Raw genomic sequence first — 20,661 nt, forward strand, 5'->3', positions numbered from 1 at the left:
ACCTCTAAATCTGAGGCCATGGTTCTCAGCCGGAAAAGGGTGGAATGCTCTCTCTGGGTTGACAGCACAGTGCTGCCTCAAGTGGAAGAGTTCACGTATCTCGGGGTCTTATTCACGAGTGAGGAAAGAATGGAGTGGGAGGTTGACAGACGGATCGGTGCGGCATCCGCAGTAATGCGGGCTCTGCAACGGTCCGTCATGGTGAAGAGAGAGCTGAGCCAAAAGGCGAGGCTGTCGATTTACCAGTCGATCTACGTTCCTACCCTCACCTATGGCCACGAGCTTTAGGTAATGACCGTAAGATCGCAGATAAAAGTGGCCGAAATTAGTTTTCTCCGCAGGATGGCTGGACTTTCCCTTAGAGATAGGGTGAGGAGTTCAGTTATCCAGTAGAGACTCAGAGTAGAGTCGCTGCTCCTCCGCATTGAGAGGAGTCAGTTGAGGTGGTTCAGGCATCTGGTTAGGATGCCCCCTGGATGGGTGTTCCAGGCATGCTCCACTGGGAGAAGGCCACGGGGCAGACCCAGGACATGCTGGAGGGATTATATCTCCCGGCTGGCCTTGGAACGCCTCTGGGTCCTCCCAGAGGAGCTGGAGAAGGTGGCTGGGGAGAGGGAGGTCTGGGCTTCCCTGCTTAGGCTGCTGCCTCAGCGACCCGACCTCAAATAAGCGGTGGATAAAGGATGGATGGATGGAAATGGATGGATGGATAACAGAATTTTCTTAATGTTCGCCTCAGTCTGACAATAGTGTAGCTCTTAAATTGAAGTTAGACAGCTAGAGAAAAACAAACAGTTAGTCAGATGGGTGTTAAGGGGATACAGTAATCCCTCAGTATATAGCTCTTTGACTTTCATGGCTTCATTCTATTGTGGATTTTATATGAAAGCATATCTAAATATATATCGCAGATTTTTCGCTGGTTTGCGAATTTCTGCGGACAATGGGTCTTTTTATTTCTGGTATATGCTTCCTCAGTTGGTTTGTCCAGTTGATTTCATATAACTACTGGTGGATGACTGAGAGCATGCGGTTAAGTTCCTGGGTGCTGATTGGCTCAGCGACGGAGAGCAGCATTCGATTCCACTTTGCGTTAGCCCAGAGTCTCGTCTTGCTCATTCACCATCAAAGTGTTTCGCTGTGTAAAGAGTTAACTTTTGTGCTCTTTTGTGTTTATCCTTGTGCATAGTCAAGCCCTTCGTTATGTCTCCAAAATGATCTGCTCCTGCTACTACTTCCAGGGCCGAAATCAGCTGAGAATGTAAACATTACCAGAATGCATATGGCGCATGACTGCAGTGTTCATATTTTAGAAATAGGATACTAATACTAAAGGAATAATCATAATATATCTAATACTAGCCGACACCCGCCGTAGCATACAGCGGTGTAAGAATACGAACGGAAAACAGTGAGAAAGGAATTCAGAAATCAAGTAGAAATAAATACTTCTTGAAAGATGCAGTGTGCATGTAGAATTTCTGACCAAGAAGGATTACATGTGAAAGTGATAAATAAATCAGGTCTTCCGAATTTACATACTACAGCTATGGCATCCTGGTAGTTTTGTTGCATGTATCTTGGACTTCCTGGAAATGTGGACAGTAATATGATCATTTTGCCTACACGTACGTTGTTATTTTCCACGTTTTCTTGCAGTGCTGCTGTATTCAAACATTGTATTGTTCCACGCGCAGATCTTGTTGCTGTAATCTGAGATAGTTGAGACGCACGCCCTCTGTTTTAACATACGCATCTACAACGTACTTTTGGAATAGTTTGCCACTGGAGGGTAAAATACTAAATGTATTCCTCACTGCTAATCTGTATGCATAAAATTGGCACTGTGTAAGCCTTATTCGCTTGGCGGTTCTTTTATCGGGTACATGTTATAAATCTTTGTGCCAGCCAATGTCTCCGTAAGGGAATAAAAGTGGGTAAACCATGGGATCGCAATTCATATTGAGCGTGGAAATCTGTTTACAGAAGTTGTGTATGGGATAGATGCAAATGTCCCTTTCGGCAGGTGTTTCGCCATCTTCTCCGACGAAAATCGCTGCAATGTCGGGGCATTGTATTGTCGTAAATCCTGCCCAGGGTTTTCCTTGAAAACCATTCGTACAGATGCTGTTGGATTGGACTGAGCGATTTCATGCATGTGTTTGTATGATTTAGCGAAGGGGTTGATGGTTCTGAGCATGGAATCTAGCTGGAGAAGTAAATTTTCGCTGCATGCAGAGTTGGCTGTATTTTGTAAGTGTACTTCAGTAGCTTGCACGGTGTCAAAAACATACAACTGTCCATATCCAGGAAAGGTAGAAGTGTTAGCGTATAGTGGAGAGATGTGGTGATAAATTTGCCCGGGTATTTCAAAACAGTATGGTCCGTGGCCAGGAGGTTGAGTTATCTGTGCACCCATGGAAGCAAATGCTAGAGAAGAGTTGTATTCTCGAATGTGTTCACGATAATTTTTACCTTCTGATGTTTGCTGTGTAAGAAGCTGTTGTAAAGACACAGGTGGCTCCCGCATAGGTGGTAAAGCTACTTTACCGTTGTAGCAGCACCTTGAGTACTTGTTGGATGTATTACGCTCAGCAGGCCAGTATAGTGCATGACATGGAAGACGACGAATAGGAATCGAGAAATGCCGTGTTGGCTGCGTGTGGGCGGGACCGGTTTTGAAGTGGAAGCAGGACGAACCAGAAGAGAAATATATATATATAAGAGATAACTGGGTAGGTAAGTAAAATAAGTGCATTACTGTATATACAGTAAATATAAAACTATTTTTTGTTAAAATATGTATTATTACAATGTGTTTAAAACTGTATTACGTATTAAATAAAACTCCTCAATGATATATGATACGTATGTTTGTGCATAGTATATAAAGTGTGTTTACATACATAATTTCAACGAATCTTACCTACATATCTAAGAGAATATAAAGGGTTTATGCTGTATAACTGTGCGGGAAATGTTTATAAGAGTGTGGGAGAGTTTATACAGGCTTAAAATATATAAAAATAACGATATAAACATAAGGTTTATACTTTGCGGACTTTCACGGGGGTTCTGGAACGCAACCCCGCGATCGAGGAGGGATCACTGTATAGTTTTCTGACTATATGTGCATATGTAGTGAATGAGATAACATATAGAAACCTTATGAAACTTAACCTAGATACCTAAGCCTCAAGTAGACTACCATAGACAGGAAGTTTTCTTGTTTCCTTTTTTTGTGTGTGTTATCAACTTTTCCCTTATTTTGTGTGCACTGTTTGCTTTGAATTTCATTAAACTCTTTTACAGTAATCCCTCCTCTATCGCGGGGGTTGTGTCACCGCGAAAGGTGAAAATCCGCGAAGTAGAAACCATATGTTTATATGGTTATTTTTATGTTGTCATGCTTAGGTCACAGATTTGCACAGAAACACAGGAAGTTGTAGAGAGACAGGAACTTTATTCAAACACTGCAAACAAACATTTGTCTCTTTTTCAAAAGTTTAAACTGTGCTCCATGACATGACAGAGATGACAGTTCTGTCTCACAATTAAAAGAATGCAAACATATCTTCCTCTTCAAAGGAGTGCGCGTCAGGAGCACAGGCTTTCAGAAACAGAGAGAAAAGCAAACAAATCAATAGGGCTGTTTGGCTTTTAAGTATGCGAAGCACCGCCGGACAAAGCAGCTGCAAGGATGTACAATATAAAGGTAGTCTTTCAGCATTTTTTAGAGGAGCGTTGGTATCCTCTAGGCCAGTGTGCGAACAGCCCCTCTGCTCACACCCCCTCCGTCAGGAGTAGAGAATGTCAGAGAGAGAGAGAGAGAGAGAGAGAGAGAGAGAGAGAGAGAGAGAGAGAGAGAGAGAGAAAAACAAACAATCAATACGTGCCCTTCGAGCTTTTAAGTATACGAAGCACCGTGCGGGAAGCATGTCGCTTGACAAAGCAGCTGCACAGAAGGGAGCAACGTGAAGATAATCTTTCAGCATTTTTAGACGAGTGTCCGTATCGTCTAGGGGTGCGAACAGCCCCCCTGCTCACACCCCCTCCGTCAGGAGCAGAGAATGTCAGAGAGAGAGAGAGAGAAAGGCAAACAATCAAAAATCAATACGTGCTGTTTGATCTTTTAAGTATGCGAAGCACAGTGCGGGAAGCATATCGCTTGACAAATCAGCCATATGTAAGCCCAGCAAGGAAGAGAGCAATGTGAAGGTAATCTTTCAGTGTTTTTTGAGGAGTGGCCGTATCCTCTAGGGGTGCAAACAGCCACCGTGCTCACAATATATTTGAGGAGTTTTATTTAATACGTAATATGCGCTCTGGTTGGGTAACTTCTCAGCCATCTGCCAATAGCGTCCCTTGTATGAAATCAACTGGGCAAACAAAATGAGGAAGCATGTACCAGAAATTAAAACACCCATTGTCCGCAGAAATCCGCGAACCAGCAAAAAATCTGCGATATATATTTAAATATGCTTACATATAAAATTCGCGATAGAGTGAAGCCGCGAAGTCCAAGTGCGATATAGCGAGGGATTACTGTAATTAGAAGACACTCGGATTGTGGAGTTTTTTTTTTTCTTTGGTTTTGTACAAAGAGTCATAGTATTGCTGGAATGCCTTTCTGGTAGCTGGCATGTAGTTACAATAGTTAAACCACCTGAAACACACGGCATTAACTCTTAAAATTTACCAGTGCAAATAAAAACACATCCAAACCCTTAAACATATTTTAGCCAATACCAGATTAAAAAAATGAGATGCTTAAACATTGTCTGGGTGGATCTTGCTTGTTGTTCCTGTGGCTGTGTTGGTTTCCTTTCACATTTCCAAAGACGTGCATGTTTGCTAAGTTAACTGGAAAGTCAAACATGCCCCAGTATGAGGTGTCATTGTGTGCATGAGTGGACTCTGTAATAAACTGATGCCTTGTCCAGGATTGGTACCTACCTTGCAACTGATGTTGCCACAATAGGCTATAGCCCCTTGTCATCCTGAATTGGATTTAAGAATAATGAATATGTTATGTAAAGAAATGGTTAGTCTTTATTCTTGGCAGAAGTTATTTAGTATTTACAGTATGAAAACATGGAGTGCCAATTAGTAAAATTATTAATGAGGTTTTTATATAGGTAAAATAAAATACAAAATTTTATTCTTTACTGCAGATCTACATCTTTCCACAAAAATGATTAACTTTCACCCATGGAATTTCGCTACAAGTATAAAATTAGACAATAGCGGTGTCTGAAAGTTAATCTCCACATAAGTAAAGTTACGTCCAATCCACACACGTTGTAACAGCTTTAAAGAAAGTAACATAAAGAAGATGTAAAAGCTTTTCACTTCATAGAAGTATATTTAAAAAATCAAAACTACTGTATATTAAACCTGCATTTTCCTTATAACTGTGGATCCCAGAGGTGTACTTTCTGTAGAATCTGCTGTAGAGTGGAATTTTGTTTTCCTCTCCTCCCTTGTTAGTTGGCATTAGCTCAATTCATTCACCCATTACCATATTCTTATATTTTGAAATTTCAAGAACACTAGCAAAATGTATACACAGAAATATTCAGTTTTAAAAGTTTCTTTTTGGCCATTTACTGTATGCATTTCGAGTTTTAATTACCATAATTGTCAATGTATATATAACCCTAGACTTGTAAATGTAAGTGCACTATATACAAACTTTAGACCGTTTCAACACTTTTTTCACTCATTAAATACATTCATGCACAAAATATTAATTAATATAAAAAGACAATATAACATTTTTAACTAAAAAATATTAACAAAAGAAACCAATATTTTGCTGTTGACTTTCATAAGGTGGCATTTACATTTACATGTGCAACCTGAATTCAACATGAATATTTTCCTTAAATTACATTAAAAAAAACTGAACTTTTTTTTAAATAAGTAATCTATCATTTAAAAATGTGAGCCAAGTGTTACATTTAACATCTAACCAAATTAAATGCTTGTTTTCTTCCCCGTTGACTGAACTTTAAATAAGTGTGCAGTTTCGTTTTCTTACGGTACAAACAGGAAAGGTGAAATATGAATGCTCATATGTACGCTTTTTTATGTGGCGTATTTGGACGAGGGCATCTTGATGAACGGTTTCCAGAATTTTTGCACACAACTCTCCCAGTCTCTCTCAGTGTGTTCCTGCACTACTATCATTTTGTATGGATGAAAATTAAGGTCCACATTCAAAAACCTCCTCAAAGACGTGTTGGAAATGCCTTACATAGAAGCATGTTTGCACGTTGAACATCTAGGAGACTGCAAAATTGATGCCCTTACAGCTTGGATATTTTCAAGTGTTCGCACAGTCCAAGGACAGCCTGGAGATTTTCTGTTCAATGTTGTACCTGTCTGTCTAAATTTAGCCACCCACTGAAGAATTGTTTTCCGATATGGGACATCACTGTTAGGAGGAATGCTGAAGTGCATTCAGAAGGCGCGCATTGTGTAGTGATAATGGATTTGTTGTTTTTGAAGAATGCCTTGACAGCGAAAGCACAATGTGCACCGGACCAAGGCATGTTACTGACTGAGAACTACAAGGTCGCCTATCAAAGGACCCCCATCCCAACCCACTTGGCTGCCTCTACCTCATGCAATAACCTTGAGAACTGTGGTACTTCCTTGTACATTTTGAAACAATAACTCATGCGTCTGTCTCCTCTCTGCATGACTACTGCAATTCATTACACATTAGAGTAAATCAGTCATTCCTTGTTCATCTTCAGCTTATCCAAAATGCTACTGCCAGGCTTCTAACAGGCACTCAAAAGCACAATCACATCACATCAGTTTTAGCTTCTCTTAACTGGCTTCCTTTTCCCTACAGGATTAAGTTTAAAATTTTATTGTTCAAGTCCCAGAATGGTTCAGCCTCATTTTATCTTAATGACCTCTTACACTCTTACTTTCCTTCACAATCACTGAGATCCTCTGACCAGAAGTTATTGGTCGTGCCAAGTTCTAAACTTAAGGTTAGAGGGGACCATGCTTTTGCAGTAGCTGCCTCTAAGCTTTGGGATAGTGTACCTTTTTTTTTTTTTTAGGTCAGCGCCAACTTTCCTCACTTTCAAATTCTGCCTGAAAGTCTTTAAAACTTGTACATGAGTATTTATTTTTGGTGTAATTATTTACTGTGTGTGTGTGTGTATATATATATATATATATATATATATATATATATATATATATATATATATATATATATATACATACACACACACACACACAATACACAGAAAACTAACACCTCTCTCTTTTATTTAGCAGAAAAACAGACAAATAAGCAAACCTTTTCGAAGACCCGCAGACGATTTCCCTTCCGCGTGTATGACAACTGTTACCTCCCTCCTGTCCCATCCTGATGACATCACTTCCGGCACCACGTTTCCACGTCATCTCTGGCGCTTCCTGAACTTTCCCATTGTACACAATTTCCTGTCTGTCCCTTATATAAATCTGTCTATTTCACCAATACGTTTGTCCTTGTTGTGATTCAATTTTCTTGAATATACGAGTCTGAGAAAGACTACTATACGGGGAAGGCAAACTACCAAAACATTTTGAGTGTGTAGTCTCTTTCTTATATCTTCACTTTACACGACATGTGTTTCGCCCTTATTTGGGCTCATCCGAGTGTCGCATACTCTTTGCATTATTTGACAGTAAACTATGTAATATTCTATGATTTGCTTCTTGCAACTGAAAGGGCGGATGTTTGCAGACCAACCACATGCGTTACCTGGTAGGTAACCACCCATACAATCAGATCGAGATTCAGAATACAAATGCTATGAATATTATATTATATACAGTGCATTCGGAAAGTATTCACAGCGCATCACTTTTTCCACATTTTGTTATGTTACAGCCTTATTCCAAAATGGATTAAATTCATTTTTTTCCTCAGAATTCTACACACAACACTTCATAATGACAACGTAAAAAAAGTTTACTTGAGATTTTTGCAAATTTATTAAAAATAAAAACATTGAGAAAGCACATGTACATAAGTATTCAGAGCCTTTGCCATGAAGCTCAAAATTGAGCTCAAGTTCATCCTGTTTCCCCTGATCAACCTTGAGATGTTTCTGCAGCTTAATTGGAGTCCTCCTGTGGTAAATTCAGTTGACTGGACATGATTTGGAAAAGGCACACACCTGTCTATATAAGGTCCACAGTTGACAGTTCATGTCAGAGCACAAACCAAGCATGAAGTCAAAGGAATTGTCTGTAGACCTGTCTCGGGGCACAAATCTGGGGAAGGTTATAGAAAAATTTCTGCTGCTTTGAAGGACCCAATGAGCACAGTGGCCTCCATCATCCGTAAGTGGAAGAAGTTCGAAACCACCAGGACTCTTCCTAGAGCTGGTCGGCCATCTAAACTGAGTGATCGGGGGAGAAGGACCTTAGTCAGGGAGGTGACCAAGAACCCGATGATCACTCTGTCAGAGCTCCAGAGGTCCTCTGTGGAGAGAGAAGAACCTTCCAGAAGGACAACCATCTCTGCAGCAATCCACCAATCAGGCCTGTATGGTAGAGTGGCCAGACGGAAGCCACTCCTTAGTAAAGGCACATGGCAGCCCGCCTGGAGTTTGCTAAAAGGCACCTGAAGGACTCTCAGACCATGAGAAAGAAAATTCTCTGGTCTGATGAGACAAAGATTGAACTCTTTGATGTGAATGCCAGGCGTCGCGTTTGGAGGAAACCTGGCACCATCCAGGGATGTTTTTCAGCGGCAGGAACTGGGAGAATAGTCAGGACAAAGGGAAAGATGACTGCAGCAATGTACAGAGACATCCTGGATGAAAACCTGCTCCAGAGAAGGATCTGCGCTGGTATCCAGAAGGTTGCCGGTTCGAATCCCCGTCACTACCAAAAGAGATCCTACTCTGCTGGGCCCTTGAGCAAGACCCTTAACCTGTAATTGCTCCAGGGGCGCTGTACAATGGCTGACCCTGCGCTCTGACCCCAAGGGGTATGCGAAAATGAACAAATTTCTAATACGAGAAATCGTATAAGACGAAATAAAGAACAAAAACAAAAAAAAAAAAAAAAAAGATATCAAAGGAGTGGCTTCAGGACAACTCTGTGAATGTCACCGAGTGGCCCAGCCAGAGCCCAGACTTGAATCCGATTGAACATCTCTGGAGAGATCTTAAAATAGCTGTGCACCGACGCTTCCCATCCAACCTGATGGAGCTTGAGAGGTGCTGCAAAGAGGAATGGGCCAAACTGGCCAAGGATAGGTGTGCCAAGCTTGTGGCATCATATTCAAAAAGACTTGAGGCTTTAATTGCTGCCAAAGGTGCATCGACAAAGTATTGAAAGGCTATGAATACTTATGTACATGGGATTTCTCAGTTTTTTTATTTTTAATAAATTTGCAAAAATCTCAAGTAAACTTTTTTCACGTTGTCATTATGGGGTGTTGTGTGTAGAATTCTGAGGAAAAAAATGAATTTAATCCATTTTGGAATAAGGCTGTAACATAACAAAATGTGGAAAAAGTGATGCGCTGTATATATATATATATATATATATATATATATATATATATATATATATATAAACTAGCCAACCCGCGGCGTAACATACGCCGCATAATTATGTATTGATGGGTGAACACTTGCTGAACAACACAGTTGTCCAAATGGGGTGGGTTTGTGGATACCAGTGTGAGTGAATGAAAAGATGGACCTCTGTAGAGAGCAACATACAATTGTCCGTGACTGAAAGCGGGATCGTCTGTGACGATGGAGGCCACGCTGGTGAAAGTTACTTCACAGCCCCCCCCCCCTCCCTCTCTCTCTCTCAGCAGCACGCGAGCCCCCTCCCCCTCTCTCAGCAGCACGCGAGCCTCCCCAGCCCCCCCCCTCTCTCTCAGCAGCAGGTGAGCGCCCCCCCCTCTCTCTCTCAGCAGCACGGGAACCTCCCCAGCCCCCACTCTCTCTCAGCAGCACACGAGCCTCCTCAGCCCCCCCTCTCTCTCTCTCAGCAGCAAGCAGCCTCCCCAGCCCCCCCTCTCTCTCTCTCTCTCAGCAGCACGCAGCCTCTCCAGCCCCCCCCTCTCTCTCAGCAGCACGCAGCCTCCCCAGCCCCCCCCCTCTCTCTCTCTCAGCAGCACAGGAGCCCCCTCCCCCTCTCTCAGCAGCACACGAGCCTCCACAGCCCCTCCCTCTCCCTCTCAGCAGCACCCGAGCCTCCCCAGCCCCCCCCTCCCTCTCTCTCTCTCTCTCTCAGCAGCACCCGAGCCTCCCCAGCCCCCCTCCCTCTCTCTCTCTCTCTCTCTCAGCAGCACACAAGCCTCCCCAGCACCCCCCTCTCCCTCTCTCTCTCAGCAGCACACGAGCCTCCCCAGCCCCCCCCCCCCTCTCTCAGCAGCACGCGAGCCCCCTCCCCCTCTGTCTCTCAGAAGCACGAGAGCCCTCTCTCTCTCTCTCAGCAGCACGCCCCCTCTGTCTCTCTGCTTTGGGCATTTCTCCCCTGTGCAGTGTGTGAGTGAGTGAGGAGAGAGAGAAAGCCGCTACGTTACAGTGAGCGAGAGCAGGCTCGAAGGCAATGTGTTCCTGTGGTATAGCGGGTCCATAGCTCCCCTTCAAAAGGCCATTTTTAATCAGGCGACTGACAGTAGTGGAGTCAGGCACAGAGAAGGTCAGCTGCAGAGAGAGCGTCTCGACTGTTGCAGGGCCTGAAGCAGGTGAGACGCTAATGAAAAAGAGGCACAGGGCTTATTGGTTTTTAAAGACTGCTTCCTTCATTGTGTTTTAACTTCAGTTTTAAAGGATTGCGCGGCTCTCTCTTGCGCTGCCTGTGTGTGCCTCTGTCTCTCTCTGGCGTTGCCTCTCTGTGTGTGTGTGTGCGCGCCCCTCTGTCTCTCTGGCGCATGACTGTGTGTGCGCGGCTCTCTCTATCGCGCTGTCTGTGTGTGCCTCTGTCTCTCTCTGGCGCTGCCTCTGTGTGAACCAAGGTTCCACTGAGGTTGACTAATGAAAAGTCAACGTGGCTCAGAGCTGCAACTGTACTGTGGCACAGACAAACAGAAATGACGGCATGTTTCCCTTGGCTTCGCGTCCGAGTTGGTGGCCGTGGCTCTGTGATTCTTTCGTCGTATCCAATGGTCTAAGAGTTGGTGGGCGTGGCTCCTTCCTGCGTGCGCCATTGGCGTCTTACTTGTTGGCGGTTTAGTGAATCCACGCCCCTTCCGGCGTGCTTTCCATGGTCGGCTACTTGTCTTCAGTGAATCCACGCCCCTTCCGGCGTGCTTTCCATGGTCGGCTACTTGTCTTCTGGCTTAGTGAATTATATATATAGATATATATATATAGATATATATATATATATAGATATATATATATATATATATAGATATATATATATATATATAGATATATATATATATATATATATATATATATATATATATACACATACAACCACAGGGCGTGCTACGCAACAGCCACTTTGCGTCTCTGCCGTTCGCATTGTGATTTTTTAATATTATATATATATATATACATATATATACATATATATATATATATATATATATATATATATATATATATATATATATATATATATATATATATATATATATATTGTGAGCTGGGGGGCTGATCGTACCCCTACAGGTTAAAAAACGCTGAAAGACTACCTTCACATTGCTCCCTTGCTTGCTGGGCTTACTTGCAGCCGATCTACCGCGCGATCCACACGGTACTTCGCATACTTAAAAGTCCAAAAAGCACCTGTCGATTTTTGATTGTTTGCTTTTCTCTCTCTCTGACCTTCCCTGCTCCTGTTTGAAGAGGAAGATATGTTTGCATTCTTTTAATTGTGAGATGGAACTGTCATCTCCATCTTGTCAAGGAGCACGTTTAAACTTTTGAAAAAGAGACATATTTGTTTGCATTGTTTGAATAAAGATCCTGTCTCTACCACCTCCTGTGTTTCTGTGACCCAAGCGTGACAATATATATATATATATACACACACACACACACACATACACACAATACATTGGTGCTACCATAAAGTATCATTTATCCAAAGTGGACAGTAATTTTAACTGTATTTTCTATTACTCAATATGGATAGTCCTTGATAATGTGAGCAACTGATTAAGAAATTTATTATTACATAATTAAGAAAAAATAGATGTTTTTCTAAAAACACCATCTGCAGTTTATCAAGAATATATTAATAAAATGAGAAATAACTCATACAGTAACTGTATGATATATACCAGAACATTTGTGCAATGTTTATTATACACTTTTTAAAATGTCATTTGAGAAGTACTAATTTACCTTACTCATCTTAATACTTTCATGAAATTGTGGTTAACATAATTCTAGTTGCACTACACATTTATTTATTTATTTATTTATGTATTTATTTATATTATTTTATTTAAATTCACAATAAAAATGAAGGCCACTTACTGTATCAAGCATTTCTTTAGTGTGAGCTGCAGACACACAAAACCTGGCTCGAGATTCAATTATTGGTGTTGCAGGAAAACCAACCACAACCACACCAATATTTCTCTTCAACATCTCCCTTCCAAATGCGCTACAATAAAAAAACACATACATAATAAAATTGCTTAATTGTATAAAAAGATGATTTAACACAAAAATGTTTAAATGATTAACAAACCCAATTTTAGCAGGCATGTACAACATCATAGGCACCACAGGGGAATCATCATTTCCATAGATGATGAATCCCATCTCCTGGAGTTTTCTCCTGAAGTATCTAGTATTTTCTGCCAACTGCTGAACACGTTCTTGACCTAAAAAATAAATAAGTAAATAAATAAATAGAAAAGAGGATAATATCCAAAACCATTATATTTTAAGTGTAGCTCAAAGGTAATTTCTACTACAATCTTTCATAATCGTTAAAAGCTTAAAATAAATTGTAAAATTAGAACACACCAAAGTGATTAAGCACAAGTTTGTTTTGCATAATCAAAATGAAATCACTACCATCAAATTATTATTTATTTTATGATTGGAAATCATTTTGCAAGTTTTAATATGTTTGCAAAATAACCTACAGTATGTGATTATATTAAAAAATATAAAATAAAATAAATAATACATTATTTGCTCTCTTACATTAGCAAAAACTATATTATATATATATGTGTGTGTGTGTGTGTGTACTTGGTATTACATTTTAAAAAATCTGGCATATTCACAGTTAAATACAAGTACTGTAAGTATGTATTTTATAAAATACATAGGACCATACATTTTGTACTTTTAGATTAAACACTACCAACAACTAGTCTAAAAGTTTGGGATATAGATATGAAGTATTTAGAGTTCACTGCAAAATAAGCAGAGGAGGAAAAACTACACAACATATTTTTGAAATAGCACAAAGGTTCTATTCTGTAACCACAAAAGGAAAAAAGTTTAAACAATAAATAAATGCACATTAGTTACGTGATTTTCTACTGGAAAATAAACGGTTTGACTTGCTGTGAAATCTTAATCTTTTTACAACCTCCATGTAAACTTGCTAGTGACAGATACATTTAGCTAAAGAAGTCATGGCCAGGTCATCTCTTTAGAGTCAGAAAATTTAAACTTCATGATCAGTAATATTGCACACATTATTTGATACACAACATTTCATGGTGAGTCTGTGAAACTAGGTCCTGCAAGTATCCATCAGTATGTTGTCTAAGAAAGGGCTATGATATCTCTTTTTGAGTATATTTAGTAGCATTAACTTAAGGGTAAAATGCTGAAAAGTCAACAGATTAGGGTTAAAAACTGTTATTCTTCTGCAAAAGAGTTGTACCCTCTTAACCAGCTGCTCTGTTTACTCTGCCTTGTAATTAATAATTTCTCAAAAAATACATACTTTTGGATAAAGGAAGGACTCCAAAGTAAATCTTTCTGGGGTATATTTTTAAACAGCTAAGGTTTTACAATACACATTTCTTAACTCATTCCAGACACTAACTTGAAATTTAGAGCAAAAAGGGTTTAAAGAGCTTCCAGATGTAGAGGCCATATACTTTTCAAAAGTTTAACATTCTCCCCCCCACCCAAACTTCCTTTTCATCTACCGGGAGATAATTACATCAGCCTATGCCTATTTTTCAGCTTCTGACGAGAAGAGGAAGGGGATGGGGGGAGAAAGAGAGGGAGAGAGAATGAACCTCCCCATGGTATCACTTCATCTGTGAAAGCTTTTAACATTTGAACAGGAAATAATGTGCAATTTATAGTGCTCAAATTAAGTGATGTGGTGAACTTGCAAACCGTCTGATAAAAAAATGCAACATTGTATTTTTTTTTTTTTTTTGTGTGTGGCTAGGCTTGTTTACACCCTGGAAACTGCAATAATTCAGACACAAAGGAAACAAATGGCAAACCATCTAAAATGACCAGAACATGCAAGTGTCCTCTGGCTACTAGCATCCACTTTTAATGTCTATTTGTATTAAATTAAAATATACCACAGGTATCTTTTAAACTACATAATCTAAACATATCCACAGAAGCAAAATCATAAATATAGATTGTGTATATTTTACATGTGGTAATAAACAGTTTAATTTGGATTAAACAAGATGTCACTGGGGTTAGTATCAATTTGGTCAGGGTGTCATACTTTCTAAATAACTCTTGATTCAAAAGTAATAATCTTAAAACTAAGACAATGATTTGTTTATATAGGTAAATTAAAATAAGAACATAAAAATAATAAACTTTTATTTTGTTATGTTAAACAAAAGACAAAGACAACCACTGACTTAAGAAGTAGAATTTTTTTTTTACTAGAAGCAAACAAATTGAAACAACCAAATAAACACAGTTTAACACCTAAAACATGTGCAGTTACAATGGGGCTTAGACAGACTGACTGCAAGATAGCAGTGAATAGCAGCTATTTGTAAAATCTGTAGGGAACACAAAAGGAAGACAAACAAACCCCACTGGGTGTATATGTATGTAGCAGTAATAAAACAATCTTTTATCCTTAAGAATGTAAAGCATTCAGAATACATGAACAGAGATTCTTGCATTTTATTGTAAAGTCGTCATCCAATGACATTACAAATGTCAATCATATATTAATAATTATTACAAGAACTATTTTACAGATGCACATATTGTCATACTAACTCATACCCATCACAAAAGAATTTAAAGTAGTAATAACTATTAAATAATAATACTATAATACATGTATATTAGAATGCCTTGGGAAGTTGGAGGTGTACAGAGTCTATGGTTAAAATTGATTAATGAAACCAAGAGAAAAACATCAGGGATTAAAGCTTAAATACTACAAGAAACTTATTTTAATTATTATTGTTTCTCCAAATATTGTGGATTCTAAATATTATTGTTAGAGGCAGGACTTCTGGTTTGATTGTTCTTTTCAGACATACTTAGATCAGGCAGTATAGCACAGAGAGCTATATCCAGTTCCAAACCATTTACTTATGATGCAGGAGGCGTACTGGCTCCAATTCCTTATCTTCAGTATTCAATCATATTATATTTAGGTACAGTTTTTTCTGTCATTGAGTGGAATTGGTGCATTAATGCACATATATCAGGCACTGCTCCATGCCAATCATTATAGAGCAATATGTAGTTCAGTACATTAAATTGACAGGATGTGTTAAAGAATGACAAGTGAATCAGGAAAAAGTAACAAACTAAACTGGGAACATGTTACCATATCATTGCATGTTAAAGGTGCTTGGATCCTCCTCCTTATTTATATTTTGGCAAAAGAATAAAAATTAACCTTCAGGTTGAAACCAAAATTTGATTAAACATAGCCTTAATATCTCCAGTTAAAGCCAATGCATGTTCATGGAGGTAGAGTGCTACACCTAGAAAGGGTAGCTTCAAAACACGACCTTACAATAGAGAGCCCATTATGGTGAAAGGACAACTGAAGAATAGTTTAGCCCTGCAGATTACAATGACAGACTACATGATGTGGCCGATACTATAATTCAGTCAGTGATGCCATTTACTCAGATGATAATTTCTTAACATATCCCAGTATCTCAAACTTTTTTTTACTTCTTGAATACAATAGTCTATTTCCTTTACATCAAATACCTGTCACCCATTTCTGTAAATAATGTCATATGCAGTGCCTTCTGTGAAAGGTTGTTGCTAAGAAGAAAAGGTCTGGCACATTTTATTCATACCTTTCACCTGTACCAGGATAGTGCATTACTGAATTATTTTGAAAGCCCATTGATATAACTTAGAACATGTGTCTTTTTACTCATGAACACAGGGAAGCATGGCAATCTGACACAATTTTTCCACTAACCTGATGAGTAAAGAAGAGTCATTGGTTCTCAAGGATAGGGTGATTTGACAGACTGGCAGAACTCTGAAGACACAGTCCAAGTGGGGTACAAAAAAAGCAACTGGCCCCCCATGTAGGCAATGTTGTGAGAGGCAAATGGGGAAAATCAGAGCTGATAAGTAGCACTGGGCTTACTTTTCCAACTCCTGACAATGGCATCTCTTATTAGACACTAATGTCTTGGGTTACTTTTCTAGCTAGAAGTGTTGAACTGCTGGTGAAAGAACCAATCCATCATTCACAACAGCAAAGACTTTTAGAGAATGCTAAACATTGAGTAAATGAGCCTTTACTACTTTTAATATAAACTCAGGGGGGCGATCAGGTCAGTAGAAATGAATGGTATTATGCCTGACACTAACCATTACAATTTAATTGGATTCCTGGTGGCAGGCCTCTTGCAATATAATAAAATGTAAATTTTGACCAGACATTACAGAGTTTCCTTAGAATATAAGCCTCAGGTGCATTCTTTTTTTCACAACACCAACAGTTTTTGTCCTCAATTCATTCCACAATCTGATCTGTAGAAAGCAACTTGAATTTGCAGTGCAGGCTCTAATAATTTTCACAATAATTTTTACTGGATAGAGATATTACTCTGGGAACAAGAGAAAAGGAGTCACCAACTAGATGAACAGGCATGTATAGCCTACCACTGGCGGGTAAAACAAGCTGCAAATCTGATCATTGTGCAATATCACATTAAAGAGAAATACAGTCAGGTCCATAAATATTTGGACAGAGACAACTTTTTTCTAATTTTGGTTCTGTACATTACCACAATGAATTTTAAATGAAACAACTGAGATGCAGTTGAAGTGTAGACCTTCAGCTTTAATTCAGTGGGGTGAACAAAACGATTGCATAAAAATGTGAGGCAACTAAAGCATTTTTTTAACACAATCCCTTTATTTCAGGGGCTCAAAGGCTATTTCAATGGCAGGTGTGGGCAAGTCCGTCGTTATGTCATTATCAATTAAGCAGATAAAAGGGCCTGGAGTTAATCTGAGGTGTGGTGCTTGCATGTGGAAGATTTTGCTGTGAACAGACAACATGCGGTCAAAGGAGCTCTCCATGCAGGTGAAAAGAAGCCATCCTTAAGCTGCGAAAACAGAAAAAACCCATCCGAGAAATTGCTACAATGTTACAAATGGCAAAATCTACAGTTTGGTACATCCTGAGAAAGAAAGCAAGCACTGGTGAACTCAGCAACGCAAAAAGACCTGGACGTCCATAGAAGACAACAGTGGTGGATGATCGCAGAATCATTTCCATGGTGAAGATAAACTACTTCACAACAGCCAACCAAGTGAACAACACTCTCCAGGGGGTAGGCGTATCGATATCCAAGTCTACCATATAGAGAAGACTGCATGAAAGTAAATACAGAGGTTGCACTGCAAGGTGCAAGACACTCATAAGCCTCAAGAATAGAAAGGCTAGATTGGACTTTGCTATAGAACATCTAAAAAAGCCAGCACAGTTCTGGAAAAACGTTCTTTGGACAGATGAAACCAAGATTAACCTCTACCAGAATGATGGCAAGAAAAAAGTATGGAGAATGCATGGAACAACTCATTATCCAAAGCATACCACATCAGCTGTAAAACACGGTGGAAGCAATGTGATGGCTTGGGCGTGCATGGCTGCCAGTGGCACTGGGACACTAGTGTTTATTGATGATGTGACACAGGACAGAAGCAGCCGAATGAATTCTGAGGTGTTCAGAGACATACTGTCTGCTCAAATCCAGGCTAAATGCAGTGAAATTGATTGGGCGGTGTTTCATTATACAGATGGACAATGACCCAAAACATACAGCCAAAGCAACCCAGGAGTTTATTAAAGCAAAGAAGTGGAAAATTCTTGAATGGCCAAGTCAGTCACCTGATCTTAACCCAGTTGAGCATGCATTTCACTTGTTGAAGACTAAACTTCAGACAGAAAGGTCCATAAACAAACAGCAACTGAAAGCCGCTGTAGTAAAGGCCTGGTAGAGCATTAAAAAGGAGGAAACCCAGCATCTGGTGATGTCCAGGAGTTCAAGACTTCAGGCTGTCATTGCCAGCAAAGGGTTTTCAACCAAGTATTAGAAATGAACATTTTATTTCCAGTTATTTAATTTGTCCAATTACTTTTGAGCCCCTGAAATGAAGGGATTGTGTTCAAAAAATGCTTTAGTTGCCTCACATTTTTATGCAATAGTTTTGTTCACCCCACTGAATTAAAGCTGAAAGTCTGCACTTCAACTGCATCCGAGTTGTTTCATTTCAAATTCATTGTGGTGATGTACAGAACCAAAATTAGAAAAAAGTTGTCTCTGTCCAAATATTTATGGACCTAACTGTAGATAGAAGATAGCATGTTTTTCACTAATATTCTTTGAAGAAATGTGATCTCTCCTGTCAGCATACAATAATCAGAGTTAGTTGAGTGACTGTAAGTTCAATTGAATACTTCCAATAGTACTAGGGTGTTGTACCGTGTTAGCCATTATGAATGTAGAGAAAAGCCAAGCCAATAGAAGGTGTCATTTTGGTTGGCTTTTCTCTATACTTCCAATAAAAATACAGCTTTGGAGATTCTCACTCTTAGGAGACAGTAAAGTAGCATAAAATGCATATCCAGCAAGTGGTGCTAGCTCTCATGGAATTTAGTTACTTAAAGCAGGGATCCTCAATCACGGTCCTGGAAGTGCGCAGGTTTTTGCTCCAACCCAGTTGCTTAATAAGAATCACTTATTGCTCAAGTAATACTTCTGCTTCACTTTAGTTGTCTCGCTCGTTAAGATTTTGAACCCTTATTGCTTATTTTAGTCTTAAACAGCTGTCTTCTTGGTTTTTAATGGCTCCTAATTAGCAATAACATGCAAATGACAAAAGACAGCAGCATTTCTCTAATTAGCTTGTTACCATTTACACCCGTGTGTGTATTTATCAGGCACTATTGAGTTTAATTAAATACTTGGAAGAAAAGTGAAGAGAAAAAAGTGAAGGACTGAGAATTACTCCTGCATTTTAGCCTTCAAATCATATGGATGATATCCTTAGAAAGGGGAAGAGAATCCAGGATGTGAGAATTACCTGACATAGCATAGTTAAAGCACTAACAAGCCATCAAATTAAATTACTGGCATGAATTACTTTCTAATTAAGCAACCAGGTTAAAATAAAAACCTGCAGCCGCTGCGGCCCTTCAGGACTGTGATTGAGGACCCCTGCTTTAAAGAATAGTATGTAGTTAATAGTACAAAGTCCTTTCTCAGCCCATGGTAAAAGCAGGACTACAACTCTGAAAAACTGCACTTAGCTTGATTAATCTTGAAGAAGGGAAACATCCACTGCTATACACTTTTGTTACCCTGACCTTAGCAACCAAACAATTCATTAACTGTTATAAAAAGAAGACATACTCACAGACCATTACATCGCCTTCAAACTGCACTACCTGTCAGTATGTTCACAGAAAACAGCATTGCACTAAACTGCAACACTACATAAATACACAACTTGGGCATTTCTCCATATCAAACATTCTATGGCAACTAATAGTGTAGTATTATTAAAGGAAACAACAACATACAAATGATGGCAAGCAAATTAGAACAAACTAAACAACCTAACAGGAAAGGAACTGCTATATCCTTGAATGTTTTACCAAGGACTTTTTCACTGTTATACAATACATATACATTATTATTTATCCTTAGAGATTGAAATCTACACACGGTTACTTTAATGAACATTAATGATTTTTTGTTTCCTTATTTTCTAGTACTGGATTGTAAATTTTTACAGTTGTGTAAAAAAATCTAAAAGGCCTCTTTCATACAGTGTAGCAGATAAGCAGGCTTAACTGTTACCACCTCCTCTTTATAGGGAGTACCTTTAAAAGACAATTTATAAGTGCAGAGAAAAAGAAACTGTTTACGTACATGGTTTTACAACAGGAACACAGGTAATATACATAGAGTGACTTTCTAAGTTTCACAGTAAAAGTCAAATTGGGAGTTTAAACCTGATGGCTTATGTTTACAGTATAATGCAACTAAACGTACGGCATAATTGCCTGAGGCAAAATGTTTATTGGATGCAACATAACTACAGATGTACTTAAATACAATAAAATCCCCACAGAATCACAAAAAATAATCCAAAATTAAACAAAATACCAGTGAAGAAAACAATTTGAGTATGTCTGAATATAAATATTACTATTATACTAATGAACGCCTGCATAATCATATATTTT

At 39.2% G+C, this 20,661-nt stretch overlaps 1 protein-coding gene across 1 annotated transcript in view; it reads right to left on the reverse strand.

The window, feature by feature from the left end:
- The window catches only part of sptlc2a (serine palmitoyltransferase, long chain base subunit 2a), a 96,219-nt gene that overhangs the window by 5,551 nt on the left and 70,007 nt on the right, over window positions 1-20,661 (reverse strand). The window contains exons 10-11 of the mRNA XM_028821235.2: window positions 12,700-12,835; window positions 12,483-12,612 (exon numbers count right to left, since the gene is read on the reverse strand). Of these exons, the coding sequence (XP_028677068.1) occupies window positions 12,483-12,612; window positions 12,700-12,835 (266 nt within the window). The remainder of the gene's footprint in view (window positions 1-12,482; window positions 12,613-12,699; window positions 12,836-20,661) is intronic.

Source organism: Erpetoichthys calabaricus, chromosome 16 (genome assembly GCF_900747795.2).
Source record: "Erpetoichthys calabaricus chromosome 16, fErpCal1.3, whole genome shotgun sequence".
NCBI classification, from domain to species: Eukaryota; Metazoa; Chordata; class Cladistia; order Polypteriformes; family Polypteridae; genus Erpetoichthys; species Erpetoichthys calabaricus.